Below are 18435 nucleotides of genomic sequence, written 5' to 3' on the forward strand. Positions count from 1 at the left end.
TGAAAATACTAGACCAAGATCGTGCTAACTCCAAGTCTCGAACTTGATCGGCTATACAAAGCCGTTGTGCTAAAGAACGAGGCCATTCCCTTTTAGGAGAAGAAGCTGAGAAACAACCGTAACATGGCCTATTGCATTGCCTGTTTGTTTTATGTGATCATTATGAATTATCTTTGGGACTGCTAACGTATCTCTAATCTCTCAGGGCTAAGCTCGCCGTACATCCTTTCCAGGTTCTCAACTTCTTGGCCCATGGTGTTCAAGAAGACCATATCTGCATACTCATAAAATGGCGTCGTGTCCTCCTTCCTTCTCAGTAATCGCAATGTAGTATCACCGTCAACCATCGCTACCACCATGCCAACCTCGGCTTCGCCAGTATTTGTTAATCCAAAGTACCCATTCTCGGTGTAAACGAGGTCTCGGTCCTCTCTCAATACATCTTCCACAAGCTTGAGATTATCCAACTCAAAGTCGATAAAGGATTCAGCGTCGTCACATCCTTTTGCCCACGTCTCTGCGAATCGCTCTACGTAGTCCGGTGCTATTTTTGACACTTCTGGCGTGTCCATGTTCTTTGAGAGCGTGTAGATCAGGTATCCTGTCAGGAGGTGTAAGATTCTTTCTGGTGTCGTACTGTCATCGTCCTCATCCGACGTGTCTCTAAAATTGGTGATGGTGGCGAACAGTGCCATTGCATTTGTGCTCTTCATCAGTAAACTCTCAGCATCCTTCTGCTTTTCTAGGTCTTCGATATTGGTATTGACATCAAACCCCTCACCAATTGGGTACTTGTCGTATATGCTGCGGTTTGTCTTTGCAAGCACATCGACAGCTAACGAAAGAATGCTGGATATCTCAAGGTCTTTTGTCAGTGTTAATTTGAACACGACCTTGTCAACGATACAGCCGCCGATCCAAAGAGTAGTCTCGGTAGTTACTGGGTCTTCCTTGATGTCCAATCTGTATGATGTCTTGATCTCTTTGAATGGGTTGATCTCTGCAAATGCAAGTCTTCGATTGAAGTCGGGGACCCATGAAGGCAGATTGTCGACCTTCTTCGTGCTGCGCTGTATACCCAATCTCCAAGCCCAGAAAGCACCACCCAAGTCGATCAAGTAGCGAGCGGCATGTATGAAAACTTGCTGAACGCTCATTGTATAGTCAGCAATAGGTGCTTCCACCAGCTTCTTGCCGATTGTCCGGCGCCCCTGTGACACCAACCCCAGAGATGCAAATATCTTGTCACGGGGGTCAGTAGCTTGTAGTGTATGTAGTACAAAAACGACATCTTCGAAAAGCATCTCAGCTTCTGGCCCCATATCTCCAACTAGTCCGCTGTTGAAGATCATCGGCGGCTGACCAAAATTACAGTATTCATAGATAGGCATGCCGAGCTGCAGGGTTGTCCATTCGCAAGATTGATTGCCACACATGACAATGCCTCTGGAGCCAGCAATGACAATCTCAGGGAGAATCCAAGCTCTTGTCCAGTATGTTCGCTGCATTAGCTCCCAGAAGGCATCCATCGCGCTCTGTTCCTTGAACATGCTTTCCAACATCTTCTCGGGATCTTCGATTCCTTCTGTTGTCATCTGTCCGTCAGGTAACTCTCCGGCTGCTTGCAGCAGCATGCACTGTGCTTTGGCCACTGTCGGTAACATTTCGAAAGCTGCCTGTATGGACCCTGTTTCTTCTCCTAACCACATGACAACTCTTTGGGCAGCTCGATAGATGTCACCCATTATAGCAACTTGCTGATTTCGTTCCTGTTCGTTGGTCTGGTTGATGCATATAGCATCTATCCACAAATATCTTGACTTGTCTCGCAGTCGAAGTTTTTCCATGGCTGCTTTGCAGTTGGGAGTGATGAAGATCTTTTGGCCGTCGCACTGAACTGGTATCGTCCCGTACCTTTCTTGCCACTCGTACGAAAGGGCTTCAAATGGAGTTGCGGAAAAGAGGGGAACTTCTTCCAGTTCAAACTCCAGTATGTCCCCAGGGACACCTGGATATAACTCGATGATGCGGGTGGAGTTTTTCATCATCAGGGGCTGGTAATGATACGAGCCTTTCTTGTCGAAATCCACCTCATCAGCCTTTCTCTGTTGTCTGTGACTGTCCCGTCGTAAGCTGCTAGCTCGACATAGTAATCTCATGGATGCGTCGTTGGAACCTTCCTTGGCCAAGGATAATGCAGTTCTGCCATCATCGTCCCTCAAGTCAACGTTGGCACCAGCCTCAATTAGCATCTTCATAACCATGAGATTTCCTCGAATTGTTGCAATATGCAGTGCAGTGCGCTTTCCATCCGAGAAATAGTTGACGTCTGCTCCGTGATCAAGGAGTAAGTTCACGATACCTTCGTCGCCATTAGAGGCTGCACAGCACAACGGCGAGTAGTTTTGCTCGGACTCTGGTCTCATCTGCGACCCCTTTTCGAGGAAGAACTCTGTTAGTTTTCTATCACCATTCCTCACAGCGACCATCAGAGGAGTGACGCCGAAGTGGTCAGCCGCCTCTATATTGGCTCCATAATCAACCAGGAGCTTAACAATATTCATATGTCGGTTCGTCGTGGCAGTCCAGAGTGGTCCTCTACCAATGCCATCCTTAACTTCTGTCTTTACCCCTAGTTGAAGAAGCAGCGATGCTGTCTCCTCATATCCACCTTCTGCAGCTTCCGTGAGCGCCGTTCGACCTCTTTCGTAGCCTGTCTCGAGACTAGCCCCAAGACTGTGAAGCAACTTGACTGTGCTCGTATATCCATAGAAAGCTGCAGTGACCAGAGGACTTCGACTTGAATCTTCCGGATCAACGACTGCGCCATGCTCGACAAGTATAGCTACTGCCTCGGACTTTCCAAGACTGGCAGCTTCATAGAGAGGGATTCTGCCGGTGGCAAATGAGTTTGGATCAACTCCTGCTTGTATCAGTCGTTTGATCATCGCTATTTGACCCTTCCGTGAAGCATAGATCAACATCCAATGGCGTTTGAGGCTAGGATCCGAGCTGGGTTCAGTGGAGCTCATCGGCGGAGACACTACACCTTCGGATCTATCTCCATCATCTACCTTGATCTTGGTCATAATTAAGCTCGGGTGAGCTTTGAGAACTTCTACTATATTCCCTAACCCATGTTCTTCTGCCACGGATAACGCTGAGTCGCCCTCTGGGCTCTTGTAATTGATATCCGCCCCGGATTCCAGTAGCAGCTTCACTGCATCCAACTGCTCGTTTTCGACTGCAAAGAGCAAAGGTGATTTCCCATAACCGGTGGAAGAATTGGGATTGGCCCCATGTTCCAACAATAATTTCATGATCTTGAGATGCCCGTACTGTGATGAGGCAGAGAGGGGTGACTGTCCATCTGCATCCGGACTGTCGGCGTGTGCCCCTTGGTTGAGGAAATGTTCAACAATCATTGCGCTACCATATCTTGAAGCCCACCAAAGCGGTGATCCACCATAGTTGTCCTTTAAGTTTACATCAGCCTTCCTATCAGTTAAGCAATGAACGATGTCGCTCCACCCATGCTCGGCAGCCATAGACAAAGAGCTTCGCCCATCAGCATCTAGCGAATTAACGTCAATTCCCTCGTCTAGTACCTGACAAATGTTATTCAGATGGCCGTTTCTGGCAGCATAGAATAGTGCGGATAAACGCAAGGCCTTCGAATGAAGCTGCGCGTCCAGTGAGATCGGCACACTTCCGTCCAATATCGTTGTCACGGGGTGATGTTTGTTCTCCCAGGAAATAGTTCGTGGACGCTTGCCATCGTGACTCTCAGCAGTTGCATTAGCTCCAGCCTTGAGTAGTATCTCGACGACGTCTTCGAAGCCAGTTTCGGCAGCAAAGTGCAATGGAGTCCAGCCGATATTATTTGATACATTCACATCAGCACCCAGTTTGATCAGCAACGACACGATCTGGGGGTAACCATCACGGACTGCTCTGATGAGTGCCGTGTTTTCGTCATGCGTAGTCCGAGCATCAATGGACACCCCTTTTTGGACAAAAAACCGTATCAGGGACTTGTTCTGTCCTGCAGTAGCCAAGTAGACTCCTGTATAGCCAGAACTACTTGCCTTTGGATTGGCACCGTGATCAATAAGGATATGAAAGTTGTCGACTCTCCCAGATCTGGCAGCTACCAACAAAGGCGTCAAGCCTTCTTCTCCAAAAGGCTCGTCCTGGGCTTTGGGAGCTGTTCTGGACTCAATATCTGCACCTTTCTCAATCAGGAGTTGCGTCATCTGGCCAAAGTTCCTCTCAGCGGCTAGATGCAATGGTCTGTAACCATTATCGTCTGCTGCCTCTATATTTGCGTCGTGCTCGAGGAGGAAACTGGCCATTTCAATGGCATAACACAGTACTGCCACTAGCAGTGGTGTATTGTCGTTGTTATCGCGAGTTTCGATATCGGCACCGTGGTCTAGCAGGGCTTGTGCGCTAGGTACAGAATTTGCGGATACAGCATAAGTGAGAACGGATCTTCCGTCTTCAGTAATCACATTACCGTCTGCTCCATACTCTAGAAGCTTTTTACTACAGTGAATAATCCCCGTCAGTATTGTGCCTCTTATTTTTGTGAACAGGGAGCTCATCAGTAAACACTCACATAATCTTATACTGCCCAGTAAGTGCTGCAGCGTGTATAGGGGCTTGGCCCTGCTTACACTTGATGGAGACATCTGCGCCGCGCTCGATTAGAAGCTGCACTGCATCATCATGTCCTCTCCTGCACGCTTCATGCAATGGACTAAATCCTTTGTGGTCCAAACATTGGATGCTGGCATCGGCTTCCAGTAAAGCCCGAATGGTTTTGACACATCCATTATTAGCAGCTAGATGCAGGGGGTAGCTTCCTATAGTTGATTGTGCATCAACATTTGAGCCATGAGAAATGAGAATTTCCACTCCTTGTGAATCTCCAACATCTGCTGCCCAGTGGAGTGCTGTAAGCCCATATTTTCCGCTGATGCCGGCCACATCGGCGCCATTCTCAAGCAGGACTTGCAAAATCTCATGATTCGCAGTGTCGGCAGCAAGATTAAGGCAGGTCCAGCCGTCCTTGGCCGGCAGGTTCACATCAGCGCCTTGGCTGATGAGCTCCTGTAATAGTTCCATCTGCTTCCTCTCGACAGTCCATACAAGAGCTTCAGTCATGTCGATGCTGTCAAGGTTGTCTGAGACGAACCCGTTCCTCAACAGACGTTTGGCGAGATCTGAGGATATGGAAAGCTGGCTCATGCTTGTCGCCAGCAAGCTATCGGGCGACGCCGGTTCAGGGTCCGCAAGATCTGCGCCTTTGGCACTCTCGGGACTCAGGAGTTCCATCTTGCCTCCTGCTTCTGGGTCGTCTAAAACCATCAGAGGTGAGTGGTTCGTGTTTTATCAGTCAACGATGATGATGGCAGAAATCTGCCTCAGCTCAGCTCAGCCTTCCTCGGTTGACTACAGAACTCGATCGTGATGACAAAGCGGGGTAAATGAGGTGTCTGGCCAATGATAGCACTTCTTCTCTAACAAGAATGGTATGAATCCAGGAAGGAACTCGTAGGACTATTACAAGGTAGCCGTGCAATTTAGATATAAACTTCTTTATCATTAAAGAATGTATTGATGACCAGTATTTAGATGTGTCATAGTTCTATTATAAGCTGAGCTAGAGATGCAAACATCTAGAATAAACCGGCTCCAATAACAATAGCCACAATAAGGCCCATTGCTCCAGCCTGAGCACTGGCAAGCTTCATACCTGACGATGGTGTTGTTGTGCTTGAAGCAGCAGGGGTCTGAGCGGCAGAAGAGGCATCCGAGGTACCGGTAGTAGCAGCAGCTTCAACACTGGAGGTCTCGGTCTTGGTGTCAGCCTTGGTATCAGCCTTGGTGGTTTCAGCGGCCTCTGTCTCAGTCTCGGTAGAATCAGCTGAATCGGTAGCTGCAGTCGTAGCAGTTGTCTTTTCAGCAGTCGTAGCAGTTGTCTTTTCAGCAGTCTTGGCAGTCGTCACTGAAGTAGAAGAATCCTTCTTGGCGCCATATTCCTCGATATCCAGAACATAAGTGCCATTTCCAGAAACATCACCCTGCTCAAAGCTAGCCCAGCTGGGCTTTCCATCAGTACCGAGCGAAACACAGGCCTCTCGGAAGGAGTTGCTGGCGCAAATGCTATTGCCATCACTGTAGACAGCACCGCCTGCGTTTGTGCAAGAGACAAACAGCTGCGTAACGAGCTTGGCCATGTTGTCAAAGAAGTCTTCGTTGGTGTTGGAAGAGAGACAAGTGCGGCAGCCGTCCATGGAGCCGTACCAGCCATCTGGGTTGGGAATGCAAACACAGTCCTCAGCAGACTCTTCGGGGAACTTGAGCTTCTGGCACTTGAGCATGGCCTGGTAGATGGGCCAGCAGCCGCAGTCGTCGAGTTTAGAAGGGCTATCCTCGGCTTCCTTGGTCTTGGACCAGCCGTTGGGCTCGGCAGAGGTGAAGCCAGAGAGGGCGACAAGTGCCGCGAAAGTGGTTGAGAAATGCATTATGGTGGTTTTTGAGAAGTGAACTTTGAACGAATGACGATATTGAAACGAGTGTTGTGCAGCAAAAGAGTGTGTGTGGTGAGAAGAAGTTTGGGCTTGGTGAGATTTTAAGAAGCACTCTACCTTAACGGATAATCTTAAACAACAAGGGTTGTGGGCAGTAATTTCCGGGTTTAGGCACCCGCACCCATATTTCTAGCGTTTGTGCTCCGTCAAGTGATGTCGTGAAGTGATTGCTTGGTGTTTTCAAATCCAAAAGGTTTACATATCGCACTTTTTGAAAATACTATTATCTTTCATTGCCAAAAGTCTTATACGCATATTGACACCTTGATGAACCAGCGCAATCATTTGAGCAAAAAAGAGAAAAATATTATTCCTGTTAAAAAACCGACGAAGGATCTACGCTATCCCCAGATGGAAACGACCGAGACCAGGGCTCTATCTAGTCGCCTACCCACTTCGCCTATCAGAACATTAGCACTAACTAAAATGCACCAGAATTGATAGACAGAGAGATAAGAGCGATGTAGCGACAGACTCAGGGATGAGACCAGCTTCCGCAAATCACAACGTGGTCATGACAAGCCACTTCCACAGATCTGGACTGGCCCCTTGCAAGTTATTCAGGGGTTGCAGCCTTGTGGATTTTAATGACAATCATGGGATTTGTTCATTTTTCTGTGCGATTTTCCATGTTTGTAGTGCTTAGAGTCTGTTTTGGTGATGCGATAACCCACATAGGCTTGGAGACAGGGATATCTGATTCCCTAGCTCTCCTACATCGTTTTTTTCTTCACCTAGGCCAATGTGACGGCATCACGGCATTGCCCGTTCCACGTTGTCGGGCTAATCAACCTGTTCCGTATTGTCTAACTTTTCACAGTCACAGCAGAACACACTCAGCCCCAACTTCTATTTTGCGGTGGCCATATCTACCGGTTAAGTGAAGAATGCCCGGTATGTATCCTCTTCAATGTGGTCACACAGTTTGGGTATGCATTTTATTCCTAGGCTAGGGTTGAAAATGCAGCCCCTGATACAGGGTAGTTGATCCCAGTCTGATTCAGGTCTCGGCCGACTAAACGCCTTGGCGACGGAAATAACGGCATTCTCCCAGATGCCAAGTCGCACTGCGAGTCGAATTCGGCCGTACCTAGTAGCGGAGCATGTGGGTTTCATTTTATATCTCGATAGTTGTGCATAGTAAGCATGTCACTGTACAACTGCGAAAACAAGATCTCGTAACCACAAACTGTGCACTGAAGCATAGCCACTAGTATTGTAATTGTGACTAATATTATTTGCCTAGCCAAAGAGAACATGTATGTCTACACTGAGGGCATGCACAACTACTGGCTTTTATGTGGCATGACGTTAAATGCTGACTCTGTTTGCTCATTACTGGGCACCAATGTTTATGGCAGGCAAGGCAAGATAGCCATTATTCAGGCCACACAAAGCAAAAGATAAACTTTGCTTTCTACGTGCAGATGGGGCCTTATATGTCCCGCTCTCCCTCAAACCAGGGGCCTTTGTTCGTTTCTGTTTCAATTACAGGTTGCTGTTCTATACGAGAAGTCAATCTCCCACCAAATCACGAGACACCTCAGACACTAATAATATAACAAACTCTGAGCAGTTATGACTCGAGATCCATGTGTATCAGTTCATCAATTATCCGTATAATAATTGTTTTCTATACTGCCTCCTGAACAAGGCATTGTTCTATCTTAAGGAGCTCCCGCGACTTCGGAGATGTTTATTCCAGCTACACGGACAGCAACCAGGGTAGGTATAGGATGATATCATCCTTGAGAACAATTCCACCAAGTGCTTCCATGCTTTCAAAATGGTCACCGGCTTAACTTTTCTTGGCTAGTTGATAGGCAATGGCTGCAGTCGAGGACCTTGTCGAATGCGGGGGTGACATGACAGGTAATGACAGGTCAGACGCCAATTAAACAAGAGATGCATCTCAAGGATTCTTATTGTAATTTTTTACTTGTTTTTCGGACAATGCTTACAACGGCCAAAGTTGTGCGTTGACCACCGGCACACTCTTTGCTACATGTTTCAGTTGTCAATAAATTTTGTGAATAATGTCATAGCACTCACTGCCTTTTCCAAATTTGGAGTGAAACTGGGTGGCTGATGACTTTGTGCATGTCATTTCGCGCTAAAACAGCCAACCGATGAAGAAAAACAGTCTGTGCCTTGTTTATGAGATGACATTTTGCAATTAACAACTCATCAAACGAGTCATCCAGTCCAGACTTGGAAGCGACCGAAAGGGGTGCTTGAAGGTGAGGCGTAGTATACGAGGTGAATTTAGTTCTATTGGTCTCGGGTAAGCAAGACTGTGTCGCTTGTTGGGGGCTATGCTATGTTTGTCGATCATTCAGCCTACCTAGCCAAGAGACTCTAGACTCTAGACTCAATCCTTACCAAAAGTTCTTTGACACTCGAGTCAGTGGATTTGTGCCCTGCCAGCTCAACTGCCCTATTGTCTAGACCAGTCTATTTCAGGCTAATCCCAACCCTGACCCCTATTCTTGGATGTATTAGCTTACTCCACCACTGATCGTCTAAAGCTGATTTCTCGGCACCTCGGCTTGACGTAAGAAATGTCCAAGAGCCGTGCCTGGCCAATAATGTTGCAGTTAGAGTAAGAAATGGTGCCGAGCTCCGATAATACGAAATGAGACGAGCCTGAGCTAGTCATCTACGGGAAACCGCCCACGCGACCTACATCTTTTACATAAGATCAAGGACCCGACTAGAAGGGAAAATGGGGGAAAAAAGGAGCTCGGAGGCTGAAGCGGTCCCGTTTTCCCATCGTATCAGGCGCTTGGAACTGAAGGCGACTCCGGATGGGACGGACTGAAGGGGGTAGTCCAAGTTCATTAAATGAAACTCATATTCCCCATATTTATCTGCTTTTCCATTTTTCTTTCTGGAAAAAGGTTGATCGCGTTTTTGTTCTGTTGCATTTTTGCCTGTGATCCCTGACTTGTTTTGTGCTCGGTTTGCCCACGCTCATTCTGGTTCGTCTGCATCAGCAGGCTACTTACTTACTTTACTTTTTACTTTCTTTCATTCCTTTACAAGTCAAGTCAAGTCAAGTCAAGTCAATATGGTTCGGTTACCTGCTATGCTGGGCAAGTTGGCTTCTCGACTTGCCAACCGCCACTTCATCTTCACATTCTCAGTCTTGGCCATCCTGGCAGCCAAGCTCTCACATATCCACAGCCATCGCAATGCCGTCGCTACCTCTCGATTACTTACCTTTTTCGGTACATTCTTTATCCAAGATATCGTCCTTCTTGTTATAATACGACTCCTCCTCGAACCTCCTCTTACAGCAAAAATCGCACAATACATAACCGCTACCCTTGCTGGGCTCCTAATCGTATACAATGTCGCACTCGCCGTCGTCTCCGTTACATTTTACCTCGTCGCCGGATCCGAAATTCACTGGCAGAACATCAACATGGTCTCTGACCCCACGTCAAGAGCGATCTTCCTTTCTGGCCTTGTCACTATGATCCTGGTCCTGGCAGCGCTACTGTTAGTCAGCTGGCTACTACAGGATGTGCTCTATGCAACCTTCGGATGGGGTGCCGATGTCGTGTCTTTCCCCTTCTTATTCGCTGGAAGAGCCGCCAATCGTCTGTTGAGAAAGCGAAACATTTACGGCCGAATCCCTGAGCCTGAAGCCGAATTCGACAACCGATATTCCGACGGTGACGATGATCTATCTCGAGACTCGATTGACTATGCAAAGTCGCAAAACTCATACTCCCGCCTGTCACAGCGCATGCGCAAAGTGTGTGGTGTCAACATGCAGCCTTCGACCGTGAAACGTCTCTTTCATAGCATTCCTTATCTGTCTTGGCATGTGTTTATCTTCGCCATGTTTGTCATGTCTCTCGAACGACCCAGTGATCGATCCCTGACTTTCCTTTCTTGGACTGCTGGCCTTCTCCCATTCGTCGACATGTCTTCCACCTCGCCTCTACTGGACCAGCTACCAACACACTTCAAAGTCGGCATCCAACATGAGTGGGATGAACGATCAGCTGTCGCCGAACCACCCAAGTTCAGCTGGCTACCCAAGGGTAAGCCTCTGGCTGGTTTCGAGGATTGGTACGCTTCAGACGAGATGCACTACTCTGCCGCTTCGGATCCTACCAAGATCTCGAATCTCAACGAACCTTTACTGGAGGAGCTCCGTGGTAAGCTTCAGGATGTTCCTGTGAAGCATGTGATCATGTTCCTGCTCGAAAGCACCCGAAACGACGTCTTTCCTATTAAGAAGGACGGCCCTCTTTGGAATCGCTTCCAGGACTCGTACCCTAACAAGAAGATTCCTCGAGATGCTTTGGAAAGAATGTCTACCTTGATGCCCACCGCCAATTACATCACAGGCGACTACGACGACGGTTTCAAGCATAAGAAGACCCCAAAGCGAGGTGGTCCCCGATTCACAAACGCTTATACCTCTGCAACCTACACTCTCAAAAGTCTCGAGGGAACAATCTGCGGCTTGAACCCTCTCATCGCGGACTTCAACCTCGACTACAAGCGCCATATCTACCAGCCATGCCTCCCTCACATCTTCGACGCCATGAACAAGGCCGACCCGGCTTCCTCAAAATGGAAGTCCTACTTCTTCCAAACTGCTACGATCCACTACGACAACCACGATAAGCTCATGGCAGCTATGGGATTTCCTGAGGAGAACACGATTGATAGAGATTATCTTCGTGACGAAAATGCAACACACGGAGCGGTTGAGCTGGAGGACATCAACTACTTCGGCTTCCAAGAAGATCCTCTCGAGGACTACATCCGGGATGCGTTTGTGGATGCTGAGAAGAACGATGGTCGAGTTTTCCTTACACATATCACCAGCACAAGTCATCATAGCTACGGGCTACCTGCCAACGAAACATCTGTCCCTCTGGGTTCAGGAAAGGAGATCAAGGAGCTTTCTGACTACGCGAATGCTGAGGGTTACGACGATAAGTGGATTAAGAAGGTCCTGGACCTTCTTGACGAACAGGGTGTTGCAAATGAGACTTTGATTGTCTTCCTTGGTGATCATGGTGTCTCGCTGGTTGAGAACAACAAGGCATCGCCTTATTATAACCCCAGCGTTGGAGCAGACCATGTACCTCTAGTTTTGTCTCACCCTCTTCTGCCCTCATTCGATGTCAACGATGCAGTCCACTCTACCCAGGTTCTACCCACCATCCTCGACATGCTTCTTGAGACAGGCTCGCTGAAAGGTGTCAGCCGAGAAGCCGCAGAGTCATTACTACCAAATTACGAGGGCCAATCTCTCCTAAGACCCTTGCAGACAAGCAACAACGAAACAGGTCAAGGATATTGGCAATTTACTGTTGTCAACCCTGGCCGAGCTATGCTCAACATTCGTGATGCTCGCCACCCCGAGCGTCATTTGACAATTCCCCTCATCGACAACGTTGAGTGGAGATTAAGTGACGTCTCTGTAGACCCATTAGAGACTGATGGAATCCAAGCGTTCGACTTTGTGTCGTTCTTGGAAGCCGTCGAGGCGAGATGGGGTGTTGAGTGGGCTGAGTGGGTGGAAGAAGGTGCCTTTATGACAAGGTGGCATGTGCAAGATAACAGTAAGCGATGGAGATATGAGAGAAATCCAAAGGTCAGAGAGACAAAGGGCCAGTAATTACATCATATTTGTTATTTAAATAGCGTGTCAATTAAACAAAGTTAAATTTCCACAACTATCAATTATTTCTAATGACTAAGATATGTCCTTCCAAGTAATAGCGTGAAGGCTAACAGTGGCCCAGACGATATTGGTGTTACTACCCGCTGGGATGCAGCATACACCTAGATGGATGGAGTGTTAAAGCCAGTTAACATCACCTATTGACCAGAGTCTCGAAAAATGCTTTTGTATCGTCTGGCGTTATATTTAAACCTAACTGCAAGTGTACCTAGTGCCATATGCGTAAAGAGATGTAGTAGCTCACGCCTGTGGTTGTCCATATCCAGCCATCAGCCTTTCTCCTCCATTGTGAGGCTGTACGTAATTCACAGGATAACCCTCCGCTGTCATATGATTCTTCGTTTCATCAACATAACCAGTTGTTTGTTCCCCATAAACAGATGGAGGAGAACACAGAGTGACCTGTCCTCCCTTCACTGCCAGAAGCTTTCTCTTTCCCATGGGTTGCAATGTCACGCTGGGATCACGCATCATGTACCCAGGCTTTGCACCGCCCGTCTCAGTTGTGGTGTGGATCAGATTGGCCAAGAGTGAGCTGGCCCAGTGGGCATCAGCGAAGATCATGAGAGCAAGCCACAAGACAATTGCCATAAGCAGGGCCAGACAGCTAAGGGCGAGTTGGAGGTAGGACATAGCAACAATGAGTTTGTCCACGCTGATAAACACGAGAGACGGGTCGATGCTGACACTGTACGCTCTAGAAGTTAGAAGCGACTCCATACTGTCTGCATTATCCCGGATCCAGGTCAAGGCATTGTTGTCGAGTGACTCGGAACTGAGGTTAGATCGGCCATTGCCAAGATCATGGGCGATCATCACCGCAGCAGTGTCGACGAGGCCGAAGAATCTGGGATCGTCCACTGCCTCTTGACCAAGGCAGTCGGATCGGCCGGGCTGACCACCGTAGGCTTCATCCTGAGAGTTTGCTTTCTCACACTTCTCCTCTGGCTCTGGTGCTTTTGAGATATTCTCAGATCGAATGAGGGTCATGTTCGTACTCGTAATGCGGATGAGTGAGAACATGGATCTGCCGTTGCTCGTCGATGTGTAGAAGCCCCATGTATTCTGTAGAGTAGACCGTTTGCTGTTCGAGACTGTGTTGAGACCATAGTGGTAGCTCATGTTTTTTCTTTGAGCATTCATCATGTTATCGATAATGCGGCCGGAGGGGAGGAGCCTTTTGTCATCCTGATCAAGATGTCCAGCACGTTCCACAAGATCTGAGACTTCTTTCTTGGCAAAGTCGATTCCAGAGGTCGTGAGCATGGTCGTTTTGAATGTAGACTGGAAGAAAGTGTGACGTCTCTTGCCTTTGGTTACTGTGAAGACCTGGTTCATGAGTCCTGAGCCACCACCTCCACCAAAGGAAAACCAGATGTTGTCGTATCTGTTGGGCAGGATGTATCTGGAATCAACTATCCTATCTGAAGCGGTGTCCCAGTGGACCTCGGGCTTTCCAGCGACAGTTGCAATAAATTCATTTGAGAAGACATTGTTGAATGTGTTCTCCCAAACATTATAATCCTTCCCGGTTGTGGTGTTCACAACATAACTCTCGTCGTCGAGTGATGGATTGGCAGAATAAATGAGACTGACGTCGATGGAGACAGAGAGACCATCATCATCAAGCCAGACCCGAGCGCCCGGAGCGATAGGTCCTGTCTGCTGCGGGACGACTTCTGGCGCGCCGTCTTTGTTGGAGACTTTACCAGTCAAAGTGTAATTCAGTCCAGGATGAAAGAGGTCAGATCCAATAATCTGCGATAGCCTTTGTGTAGTATCGTCGATACGAGAGGGATCCAAAGAAAGCTGAACGATGTATGGTGGATTGTCGTTCCTCTGGTCCGCGTAGTCGGCGATCGTCGCCTCCGTAGCTTTGAATATGTAACCAGGAGCATCCAACGCCCAGAGAAGCGTGCCATAGAGTGACAAAACGATGTTCAGAAGACTAAATGCAAGGACGACGAGGCCTGCTCGTGACAGGCCGCGCGATGAGATATAGAGGGTGCGCTGAATGTAATCTTCAGTGAACATGAGATAAGACGTGAACTGGTTCGAGCGGGCTGCGATCAACGAGAAGAGCTTGTAGATAAAGATACCCATAAGCAACTCGGCGCATTTGAAGATAATCGACTTGACAGCATTGTGATATACTGGCACGGAGGATTTGATGAAGGAAATGCTTGATTCCAACATTGTGGCGTTTTTGCTACCGCACGTAACCAAGGAAGAAGATGAAGAATATCTCGTGGGGGATGGTCCGTCTTGACCTTTTCTTGGCAAGGTTATTGCTTTGCCGCTTGATTGCAGAACCCCTTGCCATTACCCCTGTCGATGCTTTCTCCCGCGACCGTTTAAGGGCAGACTTCGACGCCACGAGAAACGAAGTGAGCTGTTGCAATTGGTGTTGTCGTTGTTTAGCGTTGATCTTGGCTTGTTATGGTTAGCGAAAGTTTTCAGCTTAAAGTCCAGAATCGCTAGTTCGGGCAAGGGTCAACCGGTCAGGGGGACTGAAACTTTTGCGATTGATTGGTCCAGACTTGGAGGGTTCGAGAGTATTGAACCCTTTATTCCCTACAATCCGTAAGGATGCAAAGAATATGTGGTTGTCTGATAGATACCATGTCTGGCGATGTACATTCGGTCTTGGTGAAAGGATAAGTGAGATAAGTGACTTGACAGAAACAAAAGGGTACATTCCCAGTAACAAAATCCTGTATTAAAATATGCACTTAAACCTGCAACAGGTACAGTGGCACAATCTCTTCTTATTATCCGACACAGCCGAGACCCAAGTAAGTTGTCCCACCAGAAGCATAGTATAATAGTCTAAATCAGCCACAGCCGAGATATCGATGACAATGTCTTATCGTGAAGGCATACCTGCTCACAGAAGGCTAGACACTCCGAATGAGAATCTTCGGTTCATCACGGGAGCCGGAGGTAGCAGGACCAGACCTGTCTCCCTTCTCCTCCACTCTTGAAACCATGTAGATATCTGGTCATCCGCGTAGTCCCAAGTAGACGGCATCCGTGCTCGGACACACATGTGACACTTGTACCAGACGATCAAGTGGTTGCAAGTAGGCGTGTCGACGGGATATGTCTTGAGATCCTCGATATATACCCATAATCTCAATTTTGTTTGCAAAAACTCGTTCCATGATTGCTGCGCTATGCCTGAGAGCCCGGTGGTATGGATGTATCGCAGTGCCACTCTCGTGAACGACTGATGTACGCCAACACTTAGGATGGGATGGCCATCGAAATTGCCTGGCGTCCAGTTTATTGAAAACACGCCGCTCTCAAGAACATAATCTGGAGTGAACTTCCCTATTGGGGAACCGGTAAGGTCTATAATGAGCGACCTCTGTCCACCGATCTGTTGTAGTGCTTCTCGAGGGATGAGTTCAGGAGCTTCGTGAGGCCGTACTAGGTCTCGTGTTGTCCAACCAGCGGCTGCATATTCCCGCAGTGTGTCGCCCACGCTGCGATCAAAAGGTCTCAGGGCGAAGAACTTATGTCGTTTGATGGTAGGCAATGGGAATAGACAATAAACCTTGTTCCAAGAAATAAACATCAAATCAGCCGACGTATCAGCATTGTTGATGATTTCGAAGATAGGACTGCCTAATTTGATACGGACGCTCATGTCGAAGGGCTCTCTTCGCCTAAGAATTATGAACCCATATGATAGCGTATAATCGTCGTCGTCGTCGTCGTCGTAGTCGTTGTCGTCGTCATCTAAGGGCGTATCCCCTTGCCAGTCCCGTATATAACCCTCATCTCTCTGCAGGTACCTCATCAAAGCATCTATATTCGGCCCTCCTTTAGCGACGATGTCTAGTGTTGAACTAGTTGGGCTGCTAAAGGTCAAGAAACTCCGTACAAAGTCCCCTGTGATAAGGCCATTGCATTTACCGAGCTGGTATCTGAAGCTAGCGGGATCATCGAAGTATCTCTCGAGCTTCTTATTGATGTGGAGAAGGTACGGTGATTCCGTCATGTGACGAACTACCCAGCGTAAACGTCGGCATGTTGCATGCAACGCGAAAATGCCAGCGATCCCAAGGTTGGAAAGAATTAGATCCACGATGTCCAAATTCGGGTTGTGCTGATCACTCAGCAGTTCGACAAGTTTAAAACTCATAGTGAGAATCGTTATTTGGAATTTGAGAATGTGAATGGGAAGGTAGTTTGAAGATTGTAAAAGAAAAGGATCGCAAGTAGCCTATCAACTTATACTATATTTAAGATTTTAAAGGTTAGACTTTAAAAAAATCTTAATAGTAAGCTTTTCTTCATTTCCTAGTAACTGTGAAGTTTATGGCAAGTTGACATGGAAACACTGAGAATAATTTTCTATATTATTTAGTAACTCTATTGCACTTACTGAGAGTTTAAGCACAATTTGTTAATAACTGGCAGAAAGTTTTAGGAAAGAATATTCATCATGGGCTCAAAAAACCTTCATCATTTACTGGATCACATAATGGTCATAGCATGCTCTGTTGTCGTGGTAATATACTCAGCGGATGTGTATAGACCTTGGCTGCCTTTTCACTCATGCGACTAAACGCCTCTGTGACCTGGCCCTCTGACGCACTTGTGCTGACATGGCATGTTCCCCTTCAGATACTTTGTCTTTTCGTCTGGTGACTAATGTAAGGTTAGTAGGATCTTCCTTATCGTGAACAGAGGGCTATTCGAACCGCAAAGGCTGCTGATGAACCTTCCATGAGATAGGCAACAATATGATCAGGACTACAGCTGCAAGACCGCATCATCAGAGAAGCAACAGAAGAATTCCGTATGAGTACCCAACAGAGACAGCGCACAAACTTAATGAGTGGCTGTGTTGTGTTGGCGAGTTATTCTTCTTAGTAAAAAAGTGATGCTCCTAACCGTAGTATAACCAAAATTCAGCAGAGTGGCTGTGTTAACCTGATCTTCTCGTTGGCTTTGTACCAGATTCGTCTCATAAAACCCGGTACTGATCTACTAAGTGTCAATAGGAAAGTTAGGTGCCTTAATAAAAAGGCAATCATGCCAGGTCTTTCTCTAGTCTCTGTGGCTTTGCGACCTGCCTGAGTGTTCATCTTATTCTCTGGATGCGAGTTACCCGAGACAGCCGGGAACGATTGTTACCACAGTGAGCCGGGCTTTTCACGTGGCCATAATTGAATCTACTCTGATATAGAGTTCCTTGATTGATGAGGTAGCATGTGGCCTTATCGAAAAGTCTGGTTTTTTTTTGTGTTTTTTTTATAAAAAAAAAAAAAAAAAAAAAAAACATTATTGAGCTACTGATCTCATACTGTCAGGACCACGTCTCTTAGTAGGATGACTCTTCACCTTAGTTAAATCTACCATCCCTAAAATGAGAAAACTCTTTTGTCGTTGGCATCTCCCGCTCAAGAGGTTAAGGTCGGCTCTGTCGGACGGACTTGTGGCATATTCCGGCACGGACAGTTCAGAATATTGCTCCGCCTCTCCCCCTTTTGAAGTTTTAGGTATCACCAGATACTCTCATACTCTTGACATTGTCCTTCCCCCTTTCTCTTTCTCGTGCCTTGTCCCGTTCATCTGTTTGAATCGGATAAACGGAACACCAATGCTGATGTTCCTGGCGGTCCCTGTATAGCCGAGTTTCCATATAGAGTTTGAGGGCTTTGCATGATTGGACAAGGTTGAATGGATTGGCTAATGAATGGAGAACAGCACAAAGTAAGCCACGTACGCGTCACTATTATTAGTCCGGAGCGTGCCGAAGATCCAGACTCCTCAGCGACAATGACATTCGGCAGTGACAGCCGTCCCGTCTTAGCCGCTCACACTTAGATCTGACGTCTTGCTCAGCGCTTCAGATCTCGAGAGTCTGCATCATGCTGAGACAAGCCTCTTTTTCTAACATTTGAATGAGGACCACATTCCTCTCTCATTGGATAGGTCGTATAAGCAGCAACCAACAGTGTTTGACTTGTCAACAAATGGCTTTGTAGTCGTCCATGAGTTACTTTGCCATGCAGCCATTCACCGGACTTGCATTCATTCTATGGCCATTTACTACCCTGGAGGCAGCTTCCATTAATCCTAAATCTCGCATGTTTACCATAGTCT

The 18435-nt window shown here is 47.4% G+C and overlaps 4 protein-coding genes across 4 annotated transcripts, besides 3 other annotated features; 1 reads left to right on the forward strand and 3 right to left on the reverse strand.

Moving 5' to 3' along the window:
• Positions 1–182: 182 nt before the first annotated feature.
• On the reverse strand, positions 183–6533 carry FPSE_06685 (uncharacterized protein; the record flags this gene model as incomplete). The annotated part of the gene is made up of 3 exons (XM_009259803.1): positions 183–4548; positions 4622–5363; positions 5696–6533. 3 exons carry the CDS (start codon positions 6531–6533, stop codon positions 183–185), a joined length of 5946 nt encoding a protein of 1981 aa, XP_009258078.1.
• A 3107-nt stretch (positions 6534–9640) lies between these two features.
• Positions 9641–9668: a microsatellite.
• Position 9669: 1 nt separating this feature from the next.
• FPSE_06686 (uncharacterized protein) lies at positions 9670–12249 on the forward strand (the record flags this gene model as incomplete). The annotated part of the gene is made up of 1 exon (XM_009259804.1): positions 9670–12249. The coding sequence occupies one exon, from the start codon at positions 9670–9672 to the stop codon at positions 12247–12249; it is 2580 nt and encodes an 859-aa protein (XP_009258079.1).
• A 306-nt stretch (positions 12250–12555) lies between these two features.
• On the reverse strand, positions 12556–14511 carry FPSE_06687 (uncharacterized protein; the record flags this gene model as incomplete). The annotated part of the gene is made up of 1 exon (XM_009259805.1): positions 12556–14511. One exon carries the CDS (start codon positions 14509–14511, stop codon positions 12556–12558), a length of 1956 nt encoding a protein of 651 aa, XP_009258080.1.
• A 691-nt stretch (positions 14512–15202) lies between these two features.
• FPSE_06688 (uncharacterized protein) lies at positions 15203–16465 on the reverse strand (the record flags this gene model as incomplete). Its single annotated transcript, XM_009259806.1, has 1 exon — positions 15203–16465. One exon carries the CDS (start codon positions 16463–16465, stop codon positions 15203–15205), a length of 1263 nt encoding a protein of 420 aa, XP_009258081.1.
• Positions 16020–16060: a microsatellite.
• Positions 16466–17584: 1119 nt separating the features above from the next.
• Positions 17585–17608: a repeat region.
• Positions 17609–18435: the final 827 nt, after the last annotated feature.

The sequence above is a fragment of the Fusarium pseudograminearum genome, chromosome 2, assembly GCF_000303195.2.
Source record: "Fusarium pseudograminearum CS3096 chromosome 2, whole genome shotgun sequence".
NCBI classification, from domain to species: domain Eukaryota; kingdom Fungi; phylum Ascomycota; class Sordariomycetes; order Hypocreales; family Nectriaceae; genus Fusarium; species Fusarium pseudograminearum.